The sequence below is a fragment of the Somniosus microcephalus genome, chromosome 9, assembly GCF_052327205.1.
Source record: "Somniosus microcephalus isolate GS21.2 chromosome 9, FLI_Smic_1.0, whole genome shotgun sequence".
Lineage (NCBI taxonomy): Eukaryota > Metazoa > Chordata > Chondrichthyes > Squaliformes > Somniosidae > Somniosus > Somniosus microcephalus.
Window position 1 is genome coordinate 33,086,053 of NC_140995.1, and position 19,078 is coordinate 33,105,130.

The following is a 19,078-nucleotide window of genomic DNA, read 5'->3' on the forward strand; positions in this document are numbered from 1 at the left end:
GAAAAAAATTCTCCTCATCTCTGTCTTAAATGGGCGACCCCTTATTTTTAAACAGTGACCCCTAGTTCTAGATTCTCCCACAAGAGGAAACATCCTCTCCACATCCACCCTGTCCAGACTCCTCAGGATCTTATATGTTTCAATCAAGTCACCTCTTACTCTTCTAAACTTCAGCGGATACAAGCCTAGCCTGTCCAACCTTTCCTCATAAGACAACTCGCCCATTCCAGGTATTAGTCTAGTAAACCTTCTCTGAACTGCTTCCAACACATTTACATCCTTCCTTAAATAAGGAGACCAATACTGTACACAGTCCTCCAGATGTGGTCTCACCAATGCCCTGTATAACTGAAGCATAACCTCCCTACTTTTGTATTCAATTCCCCTCGCAATAAACAATAACATTCTATTAGCTTTCTTAATTACTTGCTGTACCTGCATAGTAACCTTTTGTGATTCATGCACTGGGACACCCAGATCCCTCTGCATCTCATAATTATAAAGGTTCATCATAACTTCCTTGCTTTTGTACTCTATGCCTCTATTGATGAAGCCCGGGATCCCGTATGGTTGCATGGCTGTGGATGGAAAATAGGAATGGAACCGCACAAGGGCAGCCTTAGAGAGTTGGACAAAGGAGGTGAGGCGATGGCATGGTCCACCGTATGAAAGGCTGCAGAGAGGTGGAGGAGGACAAGGAGGGATGGCACACCATGGTCACAGTAACAGAGCATGCAATTGGTGACTTTGGACTTTGTGACGGTGGTGATGTGAACAGTGCATAAACTGGACTGGAGGGATTAAAACAGGGAGCTTTGAGAGAGATGGGCACAGAGCTAGGAGGCAACAAAACATTCAAGAAACAAGAACCTTAGCAAGTATACGTAAGGGGTCATTCTACAATTTGGCACTTCCAACTTCTCATTGAAACTTATAAATTTCTGACAGGACTGGATAGACTAGATGCAGGAAGGATGTTCCCGATGGCGGGGAAGTCCAGAACCAGGGGTCACAGTCTAAGGATAAGGGGTAAGCCATTTAGGACAGAAATGAGGAGGAATTTCTTCACCCAGAGAGTGGTGAACCTGTGGAATTCTCTACCACAGAAGGCAGTAGAGGCCAATACATTAAATATATTCAAGAAGGAGTTGGATATATTTCCTAAGGCTAAAGGGATCAAGGGGTATGGGGAGAAAGCAGGGACAGGGTACTGAATTTGGATGATCAGCCATGATCGCATTGAATGGCGGAACAGGCTCGAGGGGCCGAATGGCCTACTTCTGCTCCTATCTTCTATGTTTCTATGTTTCCAATGGTGAGAGGCATGTCAGTAGATTTTATATTTCTAGTTATGGGCAGAATGAGTAGAAAGTCGCCATCCCTCCACCGCCCTTCATGGCAGAGGGTAAGTAGTGACAAGATTTGCACAACGACGCTGCACAAGCACAGAATAACATTCACAGCTGTGCATTGGATTTTTTTTTAAAGAATCTGACCTAATCCAAGTTGTCCTATTCTAGTCACCTTGGAGTTAGATTTTGGTTCCACCCAATCCACCCACTTCATTTTACTTCATATTTAAATTTGAGAATTCATAAATATGTTTAACAAACGAGTCTAGCGTTTGTTTTAATGTCTTGCCATGATTTACATTATTGGTCATTTTTTAATTATTGTGACAACACACTCAGGTCTGGAGAAATTTGTCCTCACTTTACCTTTAACTCTGTGCAGAATTTACCAAAGTTCAAAAGAGATTTCCACTAATATTGGCCATAGGTGCAAATGAAGCCAAGAAATTTCAAAATCTCTACTGCCTGTCCAATGTACAAATCTACTTTTACGTAAACCATGTTAATTAAATCCATTTTTGGTAATGATCAACGATTCAATAATAAAGTATCATCACCTAGACAGTACTCAAACACAAAAATCATTACGTTCCCAGACAAGGTTAGGTTAACCAATCATCTTTCATGTGTCTGCCCACCGTAGATTGCAAGTTGAAATTGTTCATGTCTGTTTCACAATACATTAATCTGAATGTCATCAATTTAAGGTCATTCAAATGTTCAAATACGATTTACAACATTTTGAGACGAGGTAACATTTCAGGCCGATGACCATTCGTCAGAATTGTTCTGATGCAAGGTCATCGGTCTGAAACGTTAACTCTGTTTCTCTCTCTCCACAGATGCTGCCTGACCTGCTGAGCGTTTCCAGCATTTTCGGTTTTTATTTCCGATTTTCAGCATCCGCAGTACTCGGCTTTTGTTTAAATAAATCCGTGTTAGGTTAAAATTGTATCGTCTTGGTTGAGTCAAAAGACTGTGGGTTCAAGCCACAATCCAGAATTTGAGCACACAATCGTAGACTAACTCTGCAGTGTAGTGCCAAGCTGCACCGTCAGAATGAGAAATGAAACTATAGCCTCAGCTCCCTGCTCTGGTATATGTTAAAAATCCTATGGCACTACTCAAAACAGAACTGGTTGTGTTCCTGGTGTCCTGACTAACATTCTTCCTTAATCCAACACCACCAAAAAACCATCAGCTGGTCATTCAGTTCATTGTTGTTTGTGGGATCTTGCTGCATGCAAAATGGCTACCACATTTGCCTACACGATAACAGTCAACGCTCCCTTCAAAGTGATTCAATGCATGCAAAGCGCTTTGAGATATTTTTGAGAGACATGAAAAGCCACTATATAAATGCAAGGGTTTTTTTTAGTACACAGTCTGCAAAGACAGGCTTGGTGGAAACAACCTTTTCTTGTATTCCCTCTCTGTACACTAAGTTCAATCATTTCTTCAGCAGCTTAATAGAGAGTATATATTGATGTAACAAAATGAAATTAAAACAAATAAATATAGGTTTTTAAAATGGCAGTGCTCAGGTATTGCATTGCAGGTGTTCAGTACTCTTTTAGCCAAATGGTTCTTTTTAATTCATTCGCGGGATGTAGACATCGCTGGCCAGGCCAGCATTTATTGCCCATCCCTAATTGCCCTTGAGAAGGTGGTGGTGAGCCTCCTTCTTGAACCACTGCAGTCCGTGAGATGAAGGTACTCCCACAGTGCTGTTAGGGAGGGACCCAGCAATGATGAAGGAACGGCGATATATTTCCAAGTCAGGATGGTGTGTGACTTGGAGGGGATCTTGCAGGTAGTGGTGTTCCCAGGTGCCTGCTGCCCTTGTCCTTCTAGGTGGTAGAGGTCGCGGGTTAGGGAGGTGCTGTCAAAGAAGTCTTGGCGAGGTGCTGCAGTGTAGTATAAATGCATACACTCATACACAGACACAGACTGATGGATCAGACTGGATGAGGTGGGGAACTAAAAATTCTTTGCATCTACACAAAGAATTAAAGCAGGATTAATCTGAAAATTGTTTACTTGACACGTTGAAGTAGGACAAGGGAATGGCTCAGTGTAAACATTACTAGTTCTCTGTACACTTCTCTGTATAATATGACTCTATAATTATAACCAGGACATGATTAAAGCACAATTACATTTCACATCTATATAATATACATAAGCACAGAGAAATGCTGTATAATAAGATTATATATACTTTAGGTGATTGCATTTTTTCAATTTCCTCTCCTTACTGCTTCATTCCTGAAGGCAGTAACACACACCAGCACGTTACTAATACCTTGTTTGGGTGGTCATTCTTCATAGGAGACCCTGAACACTGAGTACCAATGGGCAAATCTACCAGAGGGGCATCACAGCTGGGCTGATCTTGAACTTATCTGATGCTCACATCTGCACTTTCCAGCTGGGTTACTGGATAGTGACAAGGAATGAGAATGCTAGCTGATTTTTATTTCTCTCACTGGCTCAGAGACCCAGCACAGAGCAGGGATTGAACCCGGGTCCTCCTGGCCCATATGGCTCAGCACCAAGCCAATTGGCGCATTTGCCTCCAAACTGTTCTTACTAAGCACAAACTGTAATGAGAAACTGCTAGACTACAAGGTAGAGAGAGAGCAATACATAACAAAACTGTGGGAAAAAATTCATTCATTCGTTAAAACTGACAAAAATATTCATACTTCTCACCTCACAAAACATGTATAAGGAAAGGAGGGTTAATCCAATGTTATAGACCACTAGTATTCCCCTAGAAGATAAAGGTGCCTTGTTCTGCATGTACTTTGGTCCAGCCCAGACCACAAAGAGGTACAGGAGACTAAGTATAAAAGTAGGGGGATACTTATCTAGAAGGAAAAAACCCTCAACTCTGGGATCTGGAATAAGAGAAAAATGAATGTGAGAACAGCTCTTCAAGAACAAAAATGCTTTCAATCTGCAACTATATATATATAAATAATAAATGAGTATTCCAGAAATAGTGCTTAACCTCTAGTCAGTTTTGAGATGATGCATGATACAGTATACATCAGGCAGGTTTCATGACATGTAGAAAATAAGTTATGACACATCATTATCTTGCCCAAGAATTGTGAAACCATGTGGAAAAACATACAAACCAAATTAATAAAAATGTTTTACTCCAAAATAAATGCTGATTGCATTACAAAAAATGGCACACTGTGAGTGAAAGCATCTCGAATGAAATTACATTTTTGAAATCACTTTTTGTATTACACTCTTAATGGACTGAAAAATAGTCATTATCTAAGCTACAAACTGAATAAGCCTTAATTCCCCAGCATTAAGCAAATTGTTTCGGTTCAATGCACTGCAAAGCACAGCTAGGCAACAAGTTGTTCACATGCACCGCACAGCCAGCTGAAGAGAAAGCTTTCAGATAGGGAGAGAATGCCACATTGATAAGACTATCTCAAATAAGTGAGGAAGTGAAGAAGCGATTAGGCAACATTTTCTGATAAACTGTCTTCAATCGCTCAAAAGATTCCAACATAAACTATGCACTTTAGTGGCAAGACTGGATGAAGCCATGCAGATTATCAGAGTGGGAACAATCTGTCTTTCTCTCCCTATGAGTGGGACATTTTCTAATTTCTTGCACATCACATTGCATTTTATGGTTAAAACGAAGGTTTAAATAATTGTTAAGGTTGCAAAGTGAGCCCTCATTTCAAATCGGTGGCGAAGATACCTTACTGGATGCGGCGGAAAAGGTACAATGCTTTCTCTACACAGTCAGTCTTCTGCAGTTACCACCCAGTCCTAATGAGGGAAACTGGACCGCAATTTAAGTCTTTAACTGCTATTAAGATGCTTAAATAATTGGGCCACAATAAAATGTCACTAACAATCCTACCCTATGCAATTTTTGAAACATACAAAATGTGTGCAATAAAATAGAATGAGTGAATAGAGGATAAGGAGGGAGTAAAATGTAAAAAAGCCATGATTTGGAAGAATGAGAGTTACTGCCAAGTAATCTTTTCTTACCTTATCCATCCCCTCTTTGCACGTACACTCGTAGGATTGTATATTAATGTCCTAAGCACCTGGATATGTGCCTCTACCCTTCCTCCCCATTTTATTACAACTTAGTGGTAATTCCTTTTTTATAGTCAGTTGCCTTTTGTCACTTCAATAATGTTGGATTTATCAGTTCTGCCCTACTTTAAAACAGCCCACGGCCATAGTGCTCCATTGGCCTGTGTATTATAAGACACAGTAGAGGGTATGCACGCTTAAAACTATTCAGAGACTGCGACAGCAGGGCCGGAAACCATACTATATAACACCAGAGAAATAGGCAATTAAATTACCAGTATGAGTCCAAAAGTGACACCCTAACATTTTTGACTCATGCAAATGACACAGCCAGCAGAAGCATTCTCAAGTATAAAGAGCTGTGAGCATCGGTGCAATTCCAGCATTTTAAATCATAGAATCATCGAATGATACAGCACAGAAGGAGGCCATTTAGCCCATCATGCCTGTGCCAGCTCTTTGAATGAGCTATCCGATTAGTACCATTCTCCTTTCCTTTCCCCATAGCCATGCAAATTCTTCCCCTTTTAGTATATATTCAGTTCCCTTTTGAAAGTTATTGTTGAATCTGCCTCCTTTCAGGCAGTGCATTCCAGATCATAACAACTCGCTGCGCAAACAGAATTCTCCTCATCTCGCCTCTGGTTCTTTTGCCAATTACCTTAAATCTGTGTCCTCTGGTTTTTGACCCTCCTGCCACTGGAAACAGTTTCTCCTTACTTACACTATCAAAACCCTTCATGATTTTGAACACCTCTATTACATCTCCCTTTAACCTTCTCTGCTCTAAGGAGAACAAACCCAGCTTCTCCAGTCTATCCAAATAACTGAAGTCCCGCATCCCTGGTACCATTCCAGTAAATCTCCACTGCACCCTCTCGAAGGCCCTGACATCCTTCCTAGAGTATGGTGCCCAGAATTGGACACAATACTCCAGCTGGGGCCTAACCAGTGATTTATAAAGGATTAGCATAATTTCCTTGCTTTTGTAATCCAAGGGCTGGATTTTCATTGGGCCATGGAGTCGGGATTGGAGGCGTGTGGGGGTTTAAAATCCCGAAATCGGGGTCCCGACCCCATCCCGCCCCCAACCCGCCTCCATGCCAGTTTCAAAGGAGGCGGGTACCCACCCCGCACTGGGACCCACCTCCCCGAGGCGGGAAGGGGATTAGTGCCAATTAACTGCCTGTTAACAAGTAGTTAACAGGCAGTTTTTAGCCTAATCCCTATTTTCATTGTTGAAATGTGGGATTCCCGACGGCTCCAAGCCACGCCAAGTTAGCGAGGTGGGCCGTCGGGATGAAGGGCTTGGAGGGTGCGAGATGTCTGGTGTTCAGGTGAGTGATGGGTGCATGAGTGCAGAGGTAAGTGTGTTTGGTCTGCGTAAAGTGTTTAAAGAAGTTCTACTAACCTTTACTTACCTTTACAGCCTTCCTTCCTTCAGGTCTCGGGAGTCCCTCATCTCACCGGCACAGAAAGCAGAATGGCCGCAATCTGTCAAAATCTGCAGCCTCTGCTTTCTGTTCTGGGGAGATCTCTAAATCATCCTGAGAGGAAGGAATTAACCTGGCGTACAGACTGTCAGTGTTTGACAGCTTCAAACAGCTGTGAAACGCTGATATTTCATCTGTCAAAAGGTCTTGATAGATGAAATTTCAATCTGTGATGTCACCTGTTGCCAGGTGGCCCTTAATTGGCCTGCTGAGCCTGCTGGGTGGGCTCAACAAGGTCAATCAAGTCTAAATCGTGTGGGTTGGCTAGAACTCGATGGAGGCGGGACTACAACCCCAAAAGTTGTAGTCCCGCCTCCTACGCACCTCCTCAATGAAAATCCAGCCCAATGCCTCTGTTTACAAAGCCAAGGATCCCATATGATTTTAACAGCCTTCTCGACTTGTCCTGCCACCTTCAAAGATCAGGGGCAGGATTTTCATTGGACCGTGGAGGCGGGATTGGAGGCGTGTGAGGGGTTAAAATCCTGAAATTGGGGGGGCATGAACCCATCCCGCCCCCAACCCGCCTCCATGCCAGTTTCAAAGGAGGCGGGTACCCAACCCGCACTGGGACCCGCCTCCCCGAGGCGGGAAGGGGATTAGTGCCAATTAACTGTTTGTTAACAGGTAGTTAACAGACAGTTTTTAGCCTAATCCCTATTTTCATTGGTGAAGTGTGGGATTCCCGACGGCTCCAAACCACGCCAAGTTAGCGAGGCGGGCCGTCGGGATGAAGGGCTTGGAGGATTCGAGATCTCCGGTGTTCAGGTGAGTGATGGGTGCATGAGTGAAGAGGTAAGTGTGTTTGGAGTGTTTAAAGTATTTAAAGAAGTTTTACTTACCTTTACAGCCTTCCTATCTTCAGGTCTCGGGAGTCCCTCATCTCGCCGGCACAGAAAGCAGAATGGCCGCGATCTGTCAAACATTGCAGCATTCAGCTTTCTGTTCCGGAGAGATCTCTAAATCATCCTGAGAGGAAGGAATTAACTTAGAGTACAGATTGTCAGTGTTTGACAGCTTCAAACAGCTGTCAAACGCTGATATTTCATCTGTCAAACGGTCTTGACAGATGAAATATCAATCTGTGACGTCACCTGTTGCCGGGTGGCCCTTAATTGGCCTGCTCAGTCCGCTGTGCGGGTTCAACAGGTCAATCAAGTCAAAATTGCGTGGGTTGGCTAGAACTCGATGGAGGCGGGACTACAACCCTGAAAGTTGTAGTCCCGCCTCCGCAATGAAAATCCAGCACCAGGTCTCTCTATTCCTGCACCCAATTTAAAATTGTACTGTTTAGTTTATATTGCCTCTCTTCATTCTTCCTACTAAAATGCATCACTTCACACTTCTCTGCGTTAAATTTCATCTGACATGTGTGTGTCCATTTCACCAGTCCTGAAGTCTGTTACTATCCTTCTCACCATTTACTACTTTTCCAAGTTTCGTGTCATCTGCAAATTTTGAAATTATGCCCTGTATACCCAAGTCATTAATATATATCAAAAAAAGCAGTGGTCCTAATGCCGACCCCTGGGGAACTGTATACGTCCACTGTATACTTCACTTAAGTCTCAAAAACAACTGTTCACCACTACTCCCTGCTTTCTGTCTCTTAGCCAATTTCATATCCATGCTGCCACTGCCCCTTTAATCCCATGAGCTTCATTTTGCTAACATGTCTATTATGTGGTACTTCATCAAATGCTTTTTGAAAGTTCATATACACATCAACCTCACTACTTTCATCAACCTTCTCTGTTACTTCATCAAAGAACTCAATCGTGTTATTCAAACACAATTTGCCTTTAACAAATCCATGCTGGCTGTCATTTATTAACCCATATTTTTCCAAATGACAATTAATTTGGTCCCTAATTATTGTCTTTAAAGGTTTCATCCTGTGCTCGCTGACCTACATTGGCTCCCGGTCCAGCAATGCCTCAATTTTAAAATTCTCATCCTTGTTTTCAAATCCCTCCATGGCCTCACCCCTCCCTAACTTTGTAACCTCCTCCATCCCTACAACCCTCTGAGATCTCTGCGCTCCTCCAATTCTGGCATCTTGCGCATCCCCGATTTTCATTGCTCCACCACTGGTGGCCGTGCCTTCAGCTATCTGGGGCCTAAGCTCTGGAATTCCCTCCCTAAGTCTCTCTGCCTTTCTATCTCTCTCCTCCTCCTTTAAGGCGCTCCTTATAAAATCTCTATGTAAAAATATCTACCTCATCACCTGTCCTAATATCTCCGTATGTGGCTCAGTGTCAAGTTCTGTTTGCTAACACTACTGTAAAGTGCCTTTGGACGTTTTATTACGTTAAAGGCGCTATATGAATGCAAGTTGTTAGTGTTGAGTCAAACACGTTGGGGTGTCTCTTTTGGATTCACGCTGGCAATAAGATCGTACTAGAGCTAACACTACATGAAAGCGTACTCAGACCTTTAGTTATAGAGGATGCAAGGTGGGAAACAGTGATGACTGTATATCCTAAGTACATACTACAACTTGGTGCTGGACTCGTGTTAAAACGAGGATGGGTTTTGTACCAAAATGTTGGTCAAACAGGAGCATTTGGCTCATGGTTTCTCACTAGGAATAACTATCCAAGCTATTTGATAAATATCTCAAATCAATCTGCAAAGTAGCCACCCCTCTTGAACTGGGCTTTGGCTGACCTCTAGAATAGCAGAAAATAAATCTATATCAGTAACTAACAAATGGTATCCACCCAAGGGATCCATTCTGAAAGGTGGATAGAATCCTAATGAAATACTGGTGCTGCTGAATTTTGTGGATGTAGTAACAGAAAGCTTTAGTGAAGAATACAGTGAAAAGTTTTTGTTCTTTACCAGGCAATTAGGGCAGGGGGGTGGGGGGAGAGAGAGAAATGGCAGCTACGAGGAATGAGGGAATGTGCAATTTCAGAAACCACCATCAAAGGGGCACAGAGCAATTGGCAAATTGTGACGCATGGGTTCAACTCTACATGCTGCAATCTTGGGAGATATAACCAGAGGGATTGAGCACAAGTCCCAGGAGGTGATCATGAACCTGCGCAAGTCACTTGTATGGCCACACCTGGAGTACTGTGTACAATTCTGGTTGCTGTACAGTAAGAATATTCAGAAAGTGGAGGCAGTGCAAAATGGGCAACGAAACTGATAGCTAGCTTAAGGCATCTGAGCTACGAGGAGCATTTAAGAGCTTGGGGTTGTTTACCTTGGAGAAGAGAAGGCTCAGGGCACATATTATTCAAGTATTCTTAAGGGAATGGATAAAATGAACCCGGATATGTTTGAGGTTGTCATGATAGATAGATTTTTGGACTCTAGGGGAATCAAGGGATATGGAGATCGGGCGGGAAAGTGGAGTTGAGGTCGATGATCAGCCACCATCTTATTGAATGGCGGAGCAGGCTCGGGGGGCCGTATGGCCTACTCCTGCTGTTATTTCTTATGTTCTTATGAACTCTGGTACTTGGGGAATCCAGGCTCAAGCTTAGTAAAAGTGTGGAGGCAGTTAGATTTAACAACTTTATGCAAAGGGTGGTAAACATGTGGAATGAACCCACCAGGGAGACAGATAGCATGGAAACATTTAAGGAAGAATTGGATAGATACTTGAGGGTGTGGGCAATTGAGAGGTATTAGTTTCTGGGACAGACCAGATGGACTACAGAGCCTTTTCCGTTCCTGTACTTTCCTAAATGATTTAATGAGCTACTCAGTGGTTGAATTAAAATTGAATTAAAACCCAATTTGACCATCAAGTTAGAGTTCCATGTATTGTGCACCACAGAAGCACAGAAGCCTAGGTTACTTATAACTAGCTATGTACGAGAGGCATACAGAGCAATTGGGAGACATACAGAAGAATGAGGAGACAGAGGGAAGGAGAGACTTACAGACAGACTGAAAAAGAAAGAGAAAAGAGGTAGAAAGATAGAAGTATAAGACAATGAACGTGTATGAGATATAGACATATACAGGCAAACAGATGGAAAAAGGAGGGAGATGGAAAGAGTGGAAAACGAACAGAGAGACCAAGAGGAACCATAAAAAAATGACAGAGTGAGAGGCAAGCAAAGAAACAGTTACAGAAAGAGGGTTATTTTTATCCATGAACAATGTCACAGGAGATCAATTATTTATTTCTAATTGGCTATAGTAAAAGAATATGCAGGCGGTTTGTTGGAACTAGCGGACTGAAAGCATTAGCTCGGGAATTCTCACTAACTCTTTGTCAAAGGCTGATATATATCCCACCTCCGCCCCTTGCTGGCAAGCTATAAATGGAAGCCAGGCGACACCTCGTCTCTTTAGGACCACAGGTGAGGGGGAGTTGGCCCCATGACTGCACTCTGAGTACGAATGCGCTTGGCTACCTGCTCCCTCCCTTATTTCTGCATATATTCGTTGCACGTCACAATACTTGGTCACTAATTTACATCAATTTTACTCATCAAAAGATGTAAATAGTCACTCGTTCCAACTTTCTTCGTTTAGACGTTGGGTTAGTGGACTTTGAAATCCTTTATGGAGGGCAATGGGACTTTGTGCATGGCAGAGCACCACCACTGATTGAATGTCAACGGCCTTTATTGTTTTCCAGGTACATTATAAAACATTAAATAAGCAGGCAGCAAACAGATAAAGGTTGTTTATCTCCAGAGTACAGTGCTGAACAGCACACGGGGGAACAACCAGTATCAATGGAAAATGTAAACTGGCATAACACTGAGCAAAGCCAGCTGCTAGCACAGTCATGTGAGAAGGCAGCGGCAGTGTGGGTTTCACTCGGCATTCAGAACACCAGATTGAGACAATTAACTCAGTAAAAATACATCTAAAGTAATATAGAGTAAATGAACGGTTTTAATCGATAGAAACAGTAACAGGAGCAAAAAAGGGTTGAAATTTCATTGCGTTTTATATTTTGGTTTCACAGTTATACTTGTATAATTTCCTGCATGCGAGGGAGTATAGGACAGGAAAAGTCATCCTGTAAAGCAAAATGTAACATTGAAGTAACGTTTCCATAAATGGAGATAGTGGTATAAAGAAGCCAGTGTTTATATTACAGCAGGATTATTGTAAATTGTGTAAGCATATTTCACTGCAGAGCCTGCTTTCCAACACTACAATAGGTAACGCTGCTCTCTGACCTCTTAAACTGCTGTCTTTGTAAGGCTTCACTAAAGTATTTATTTTTTTCACCTAAAGTTTTTTCATGTAAAAAAACCCTAAGACAATGAGTATTGTCTAGGTTAAGACATAGATAGCTTCGAGGTCATTTGTTCCAGCATGATATATACTGCAACTATTCAGCCTTTAAATCTGTGGTTTCAGCCAATTTGCACAGCTGTTACACTCTGGTAACTAAACACAAATGTTTCTTTCTTTACACTTGCTCTGCAGTTTTTAGCCCTTTTAGCTTATTCGGCACATGCCAGCCGAACAAAACACCCAGTCATGAATCAAAAAACTATACCCAAAGCGTAATCATTTTAAAGCACAAGTATATTCTTTGGAAACATAATTTAACAGTTGATGTAGGCTGGAAGATGGAGGCCGGCCAGGAGAGCGTTGGAATAGTCAAGTCTCGAGGTAACAAAGGTGTGGATGAGGGTCTCAGCAGCAGATGAGCTGAGGCGGGGCGGAGTCGGGCGATATTCCGGAGGTGGAAATAGGCGGTCTTAGTGATGGCGCGGATATGTGGACAGATGCTCATCTCAGGGTCAAATATGACACCAAGGTTATGAACAGTCTGGTTCAGCCTCAGACAGTTGCCAGGGAGAGCGATTATTCGGTGGCTAAGGAACGGAATTTGTGGTGGGGACCGAAGACAATGGGCTGGATTTTCATTGGGCCGTGGAGTTGGGATTGGAGGCGTGTGGGGGTTTAAAATCCCGAAATCGGGGGTCCCAACCCCATCCCGCCCCCAACCCGCCTCCATGCCAGTTTCAAAGGAGGCGGGTACCCACCCCGCACTGGGACCTGCCTACCCGAGGCGGGAAGGGGATTAGTGCCAATTAACTGCCTGTTAACAGGTAGTTAACAGGCAGTTTTTAGCCTAATCCCTATTTTTATTGGTGAAATGTGGGATTCCCGACGGCTCCAAACCATACCAAGTTAGCGAGGCGGGCTGTCGGGATGAAGGGCTTGGGGGGTCGAGATGCCCTGTGTTCAGGTGAGTGATGGGTGCATGAGTGCAGAGGTAAGTGTGTTTGGTCTGTGTAAAGTGTTTAAAGAAGTTCTACTAACCTTTACTTACCTTTACAGCCTTCCTTCCTTCAGGTCTCGGGAGTCCCTCATTCCCTCATCTCACCGACACAGAAAGCAGAATGGCCGCCAGCTGTCAAAATCTGCAGCCTCTGCTTTCTGTTCCGGGGAGATCTCTAAATCATCCTGAGAGGAAGGAATTAACCTGGAGTACAGATTGTCAGTGTTTGACAGCTTCAAACAGCTGTGAAATGCTGATATTTCATCTGTCAAAAGCTCTTGACAGATGAAATTTCAATCTGTGACGTCACCTGTTGCCGGGTGGCCCTTAATTGGCCTGCTGAGCCCGCTGGGCGGGCTCAACAAGGTCAATCAAGTCAAAATTGTGTGGGTTGGCTAGAACTCGATGGAGGCGGGACTACAACCCCAAAAGTTGTAGTCCCGCCTCCTACCCGACTCCTCAATGAAAATCCAGCCCAATGTCTTCAGTCTTCCCAATATTTAGTTGGAGGAAATTTCTGCTCATCCAGTACTGGATGTTGGACAAGACAGTGGAGGGGTCGAGAGAGGTGGTGGTGAGGTTGGGTGTTGTCAGCGTACCTGTGGAACCTGACGCTGTGTTTTCGGATGATGTCGTCGAGGGGCAGCATGTAGATGAGAAACATGAGGGAGCCAAGGATAGATGTTGGGGACAGCAGAGATAACGGTGCGGGAGCGGGAAGAGAAGCCATTGGAAGTGATTCTCTGGCTACGACTGGACAGATAGGAATGGAACCAGGCGAAGGCAGTCCCACCAAGCTGGACGACGGCAGAGAGGCGTTGGAGGAGGATGGTGTGGTCAACCGTGAGACAGGTCAAGAAGGACAAGGAAGGATAGTTTACCTTTGTCACAGTCACAAAGGATGTCATTTGTGACTTTGATAAGAGTCGTATCGGTGCTGTGGCAGGGGGAGAAACCTAATGGGAGGGTTTCAAACATGGAGTTCTGGGAAAGATAGGCATGGATTTGGGAGGCGACAGCAAGTTCCAGGACTTTGGAGAGGAAAGGGAGGTTGGAGACGGGGCAGCAGTTTGCAAAGACAGAGGGGTCATGAGTTGGTTTTTGAGGAGAGGGGTGATGACGGCATATTTGAAGAAGAGGGAGGCAGTACCTGAGGAGGGAGAACCGTTAACAATATCAGCTAACATGGGGGCCAGGACGGGAAGTTGGGTGGTCAGCGGTTTAGTGGGAATAGGGTCGCGGAAACAGGAGGTGGGTCTCATGGACAAGATGAGCTCGGAGAGAGCGTGAGAGGAGATAGAAGAGAAACCAGAGAAAGATGTAAGTTCAGGGCTAGGGCGGGGGGGAACCTTAGAGGAAGTCTGGCCCAGTAGGCTAGGGAAGGAAGTGAAGTGGCAGAGGCAGCTGATCGGATGGTCTCAATCTTAGTGACAGAGTAGTCAATGAGCTCCTCGCACTTGTTATTGGAGGTGAGGGTGGAGGAGACAAGGGAGAGGGGTTTAAGAAGATGGTTTGCAGTAAAGAAAAAAAGCCGGGTGTTATCTTTATTCCAGGGTGATCCTGAAATGCGGTGAGCAGTTTTAACCGAGGAGGGCAGGACTCGATAGTGCTTAATGTGGTCCAGCCAGATCTGGCGACGGATGGCTAAACCAGTTGTCCACGTTCAAGTCTGCGTCCCTTGGATAAGTATTGAAGCCAACTGGGACATGCAACCTGAAGTTACACGGCAGCCTATAATAGGCACTAATAAGGTTAGACATTTCTCTTCTCCTATAGTGGCTTACATGCTAATCAGTATAATGTCACTGGTATCAGCTAAAGCATGACTTGATCTCATAAGACTTTAAATGAGGGTGAATCCCTAATATAGGTGAAAGGGCAATACAGAAGATAGCTGAGTATATAGCCTCACATCATGGTATCAAGAACAGTGTTTCTAGATCTGTGAGAAATTATATAGCTCCCCACCAAAACAAAAATCTCTCTTATCCCGAAAGCAGTGACTCTGTTGGGCGACACACCTCCGATACTCGACAAGGTAGATGCAGAGAGGATGTTTCCCCTTGTGGGGAATTCTAGATCTCGGGGGCAAAATTTTACAATAAAGGGTCGCCCTTTTAGAACTGAGGTGAGGAGGAATTTCTTCTCTCAGTGGGTCGTAAATCTGTGGAATTCTCTGCCCCAGAGAGCCGTGGAGGCTGGGTCATTAAATACATTTAAGTTGGAGATAGACAGATTTTTGCAAGATAAGGGAGTGAAGGGTTATGGAAAATGGGCGGGGAAGTGGCTTTGAGCCCAAGATCAGCCAGGATCTTATTGAATGGCAGAGCAGGCTCCAGGGGCCAAGTGGCCTATTCCTGCTCCTATTTCTTATGTTCTTATGATACATCATCCAAATGGCCATACTTTACATATGAACCTGCAGTGAGTGTCATCAACAGGTAGACCGTGGGATAGAAATCACAGCTGAACTTGATGCCAAACTCCTTAGCAACCACACAAGTGCACTTTCCACATGGGAGGTCACTGAATAACAAGCATGAATGTAGAGCTAGCTTGGTTTTACCCCTCCCTACCCCAGGAACAATGTGACCAATTATAATGCCTCAATGCCACCGTGCCCAAGATCAGAGAACAGGGTTAAGGAACAATAAACAAAGGGAGACTTTAAATGAGTTTGCATCCCAGTGGGGTCTGGTTATAAGTGGGGTGCCCCAGGGTTCAGTGCTGGGTCCCCACCTGTTTATTATATTCATTAATGATCTGGAGGTGGCCATACGCAACACAGTTAGTAACTTTGCAGATGATACCAAATCATGTCAGAGTCAGTAACCTAGAAGAGGGAAATAGATTGTAGATGGTTTTGGATAGATTGGAGAAGTGGCCCAAGACTGGTAAACGTCCTTTAGCGTAGACAAGTGTGCAGTTATACACATAGGTACTCATAATAAGGACATGGAATACATTGAGTGGGTGTTGGAGTAAATATAAATAAGAGGGAAAAGATTTGGGAGTGATTATTGCCCACTCCCTCAAGATTCAAGCTCAGTGTCAAGCAGCTGCAGCCAAAGAAAACGGGGCTCTGGTCTACATTTCCCAAACAATTCAAAAACTAGACCTCAATAATAGGGCTATATAAGGATTCAGTACAACTTCATTTGGAGTACTATGTCTAGAACTGGTCCACCAACTCAGGGAGGTACAGAGGGATCTGGGGGTCCTTGTACATGAATCGCAAAAAGTTAGCATGCAGGTACAGCAAGCAATTAGGAAGGCAAACAGAGTATTGGCCTTTATTGCAAAGGGAATGAAGTATAAAAGTAGGGAAGTCCTGTTACAACTGTACAGGGCGTTGGTGAGACCACACCTGGAGTACTGTGTACAGTTTTGGTCTCCTTATTTAAGGAAGGATATACTTGTATTGAAGGTGGTTCAGAGAAGGTTCACGAGGTTGATTCCGGAGATGAAAGGGTTGTCTTATGAAGAAAGGTTGAGCAGGTTGGGCCTATATTCATTGGAGTTTAGAAGAATGAGAGGGGACCTTATTGAAACAAATAAGATTCTGAAAGGGCTTGACAGGGTAGATACCGAGAGGATGTTTCCCCTCGTGGGGGAATCTAGAACTAGGGGGCATAATTTCAGAATAAGGGGGCACCCATTTAAAACAGAAATGAGGAGGAATTTCTTCTCTCAGAGGGTCGTGAATCTTTGGAATTCTTTTTCCCAGAGAGCTGTGGAGGCTGGATCATTGAATATATTTAAGGTGAAGATAGACAGATTTTTGAATGGTAAGGGAGTCAAGGGTTATGGGGAGTGGAGTTGAGGCCAAGATCAGATCAGCCATGATCTTACTGAATGGCGGAGCAGGCCCGAGGGGCCAAATGACCTACTCCTGCTCCTACGTCTTATGTTCTTATTGTGACTCTGGAGAAGGTACAGAGAAGGACAAGAGTCATTTATGTTCTGAGATCATTGAACTATGAAGACAAACTTGAGGCCCTGGTATTGGCCTGTTGGAGAGAAGACTTAGAGGGGCTGTCATTCAGCTGTTTAAGATTACTACAGGCATGGATATTATGTAAGTAGATACCGCATATGAGGTGATGAGGTCAAGAAAAAATAAGGGCCATTCAAACTGAGGAAGGAGGGGTGAGACTGGAAATTTTACTTTTCCCAGATGGTACTCGTCTTGTGGAACAGGATTCAGGAGGAGTAGTGAATACTGATTCCCTACAGTCCTTCAAGAAGATCTTAGATGGATTTCTGGAAAAAATAGGTGATCACACCATATGGAAGGTAACAGTAAATGGTTCTGAAAAATAGTCGGTGGGTCTGGGATAGAAACATAGAAACATAGACATAGAAGATAGTAGCAGGAGTAGGCCATTCGGCCCTTCGAGCCTGCTCCGCCATTCAATGAGATCATGGCTGATCATTCAAATTCAGTACCCTGTCCCTGCCTTCTCCCCATATCCCTTGATCCCTTTAGCCTCAAGAAATATATCCAACTCTTTCTTGAATATATTTAATGAACTGGCCTCCACCGCCCTCTGTGGCAGAGAGTTCCACAGGTTCACCACTCTCTGGGTGAAGAAATTCCTCCTCATTTCAGTCCTAAATGTCCTACCCCTTATCCTTAGACTATGACCCCTGGTTCTGGACTCCCCAACCATCGGGAACATCCTTCCAGCATCTAGTCTGTCCAAGCCTGACAGAATTTTATAGGTTTCGATGAGATCCCCTCTCAATCTTCTAAACTCCAGTGAGTATAAGCCCAATCGACACAATCTCTCCTCATACGTCATTCCTGCCATCCCAGGTATCACCCTGGTGAATCTTCGCTGCACTCCTTCAATGGCAAGAACGTCCTTCCTCAGATAAGGCGACCAAAACTGCACACAATACTCAAGGTGCGGTCTCACCAAGGCCCTGTACAACTGTAGCAAGACATCCTTGTTCCTGTACTCGAACCCTCTTGCTACGAAGGCCAACATACCATTTGCCTTCTTAACCGCCTGCTGCACCTGCATGCTTACCTTCAGCGACTGGTGCACAAGAACACCCAGGTCTCTTTGCACTTCCCCTTCTCCCAATCTATTGCCATTCAAATAATAATGTGCCTTCCTGTTTTTGCCACCAAAGTGGATAACCTCACATTTATCCACATTATAGTGCATTTGCCATGTTTCTGCCCAATCACCTAACCTGTCCAAATCGTACTGGAGTTTCATGACATCCTCCTCGCAGCATACCCTCCCACCCAGCTTTGTGTCGTCTGCAAATTTGGAGATATTACATCCAATTCCCTCGTCCAGATCATTAATATATATTGTGAACAGCTGGGGTCCTAGGACCGATCCTTGCGGTACCCCACTAGTCACTGCCTGCCACTCGGAAAACGACCCGTTTATTCCAACTCTTTGCTTTCTGTCCGCCAACCAGTTCTCTATCCAAGTCAATACCTTGCCCCCAATCCCATGTGCCTTAATTTTGCACGCTAATCTCTTATGCGGGACCTTATCGAAAGCCTTCTGAAAGTCCAAATACACCACATCCACTGGTTCTCCCTTATCTATTTTACCAGTTACATCCTCAAAAAATTTCAGTAGATTAGTCAAGCATGATTTACCTTTTGTAAATCCATGTTGACTTTGTCCGACCCTGTCACTGCTTTCCAAGTGCTCTGCTATTACATCTTTTATAATGGACTCTAGCATTTTCCCCACTACCGATGTCAGGCTTACCGGTCTATAATTCCCCGCTTTTTCTCTGCCACCTTTTTTGAATAGTGGGGTAACATTAGCTACCCTCCAATCCATGGGTCTTGCTTGATTGACTATAAAGGATCAGAGAGGATGGCCTAGAAATTGGGTTCTGGTCCTGCCAGGGCTGTAGCGCCAGAAAGTTTGCGCCAGCGGTAATGCGGC

The 19,078-nt window shown here is 44.1% G+C and overlaps 1 protein-coding gene across 2 annotated transcripts in view; it reads right to left on the reverse strand.

Annotated features, from left to right (window-relative positions):
• Window positions 1-19,078, reverse strand: part of elovl5 (ELOVL fatty acid elongase 5) — a 63,248-nt gene that overhangs the window by 27,747 nt on the left and 16,423 nt on the right. For both annotated transcript variants that reach the window (XM_085996473.1, XM_085996474.1), the window contains one exon: window positions 4,068-4,255. In XM_085996473.1, coding sequence (XP_085852599.1) covers window positions 4,068-4,255 — 188 coding nt within the window. The remainder of the gene's footprint in view (window positions 1-4,067; window positions 4,256-19,078) is intronic.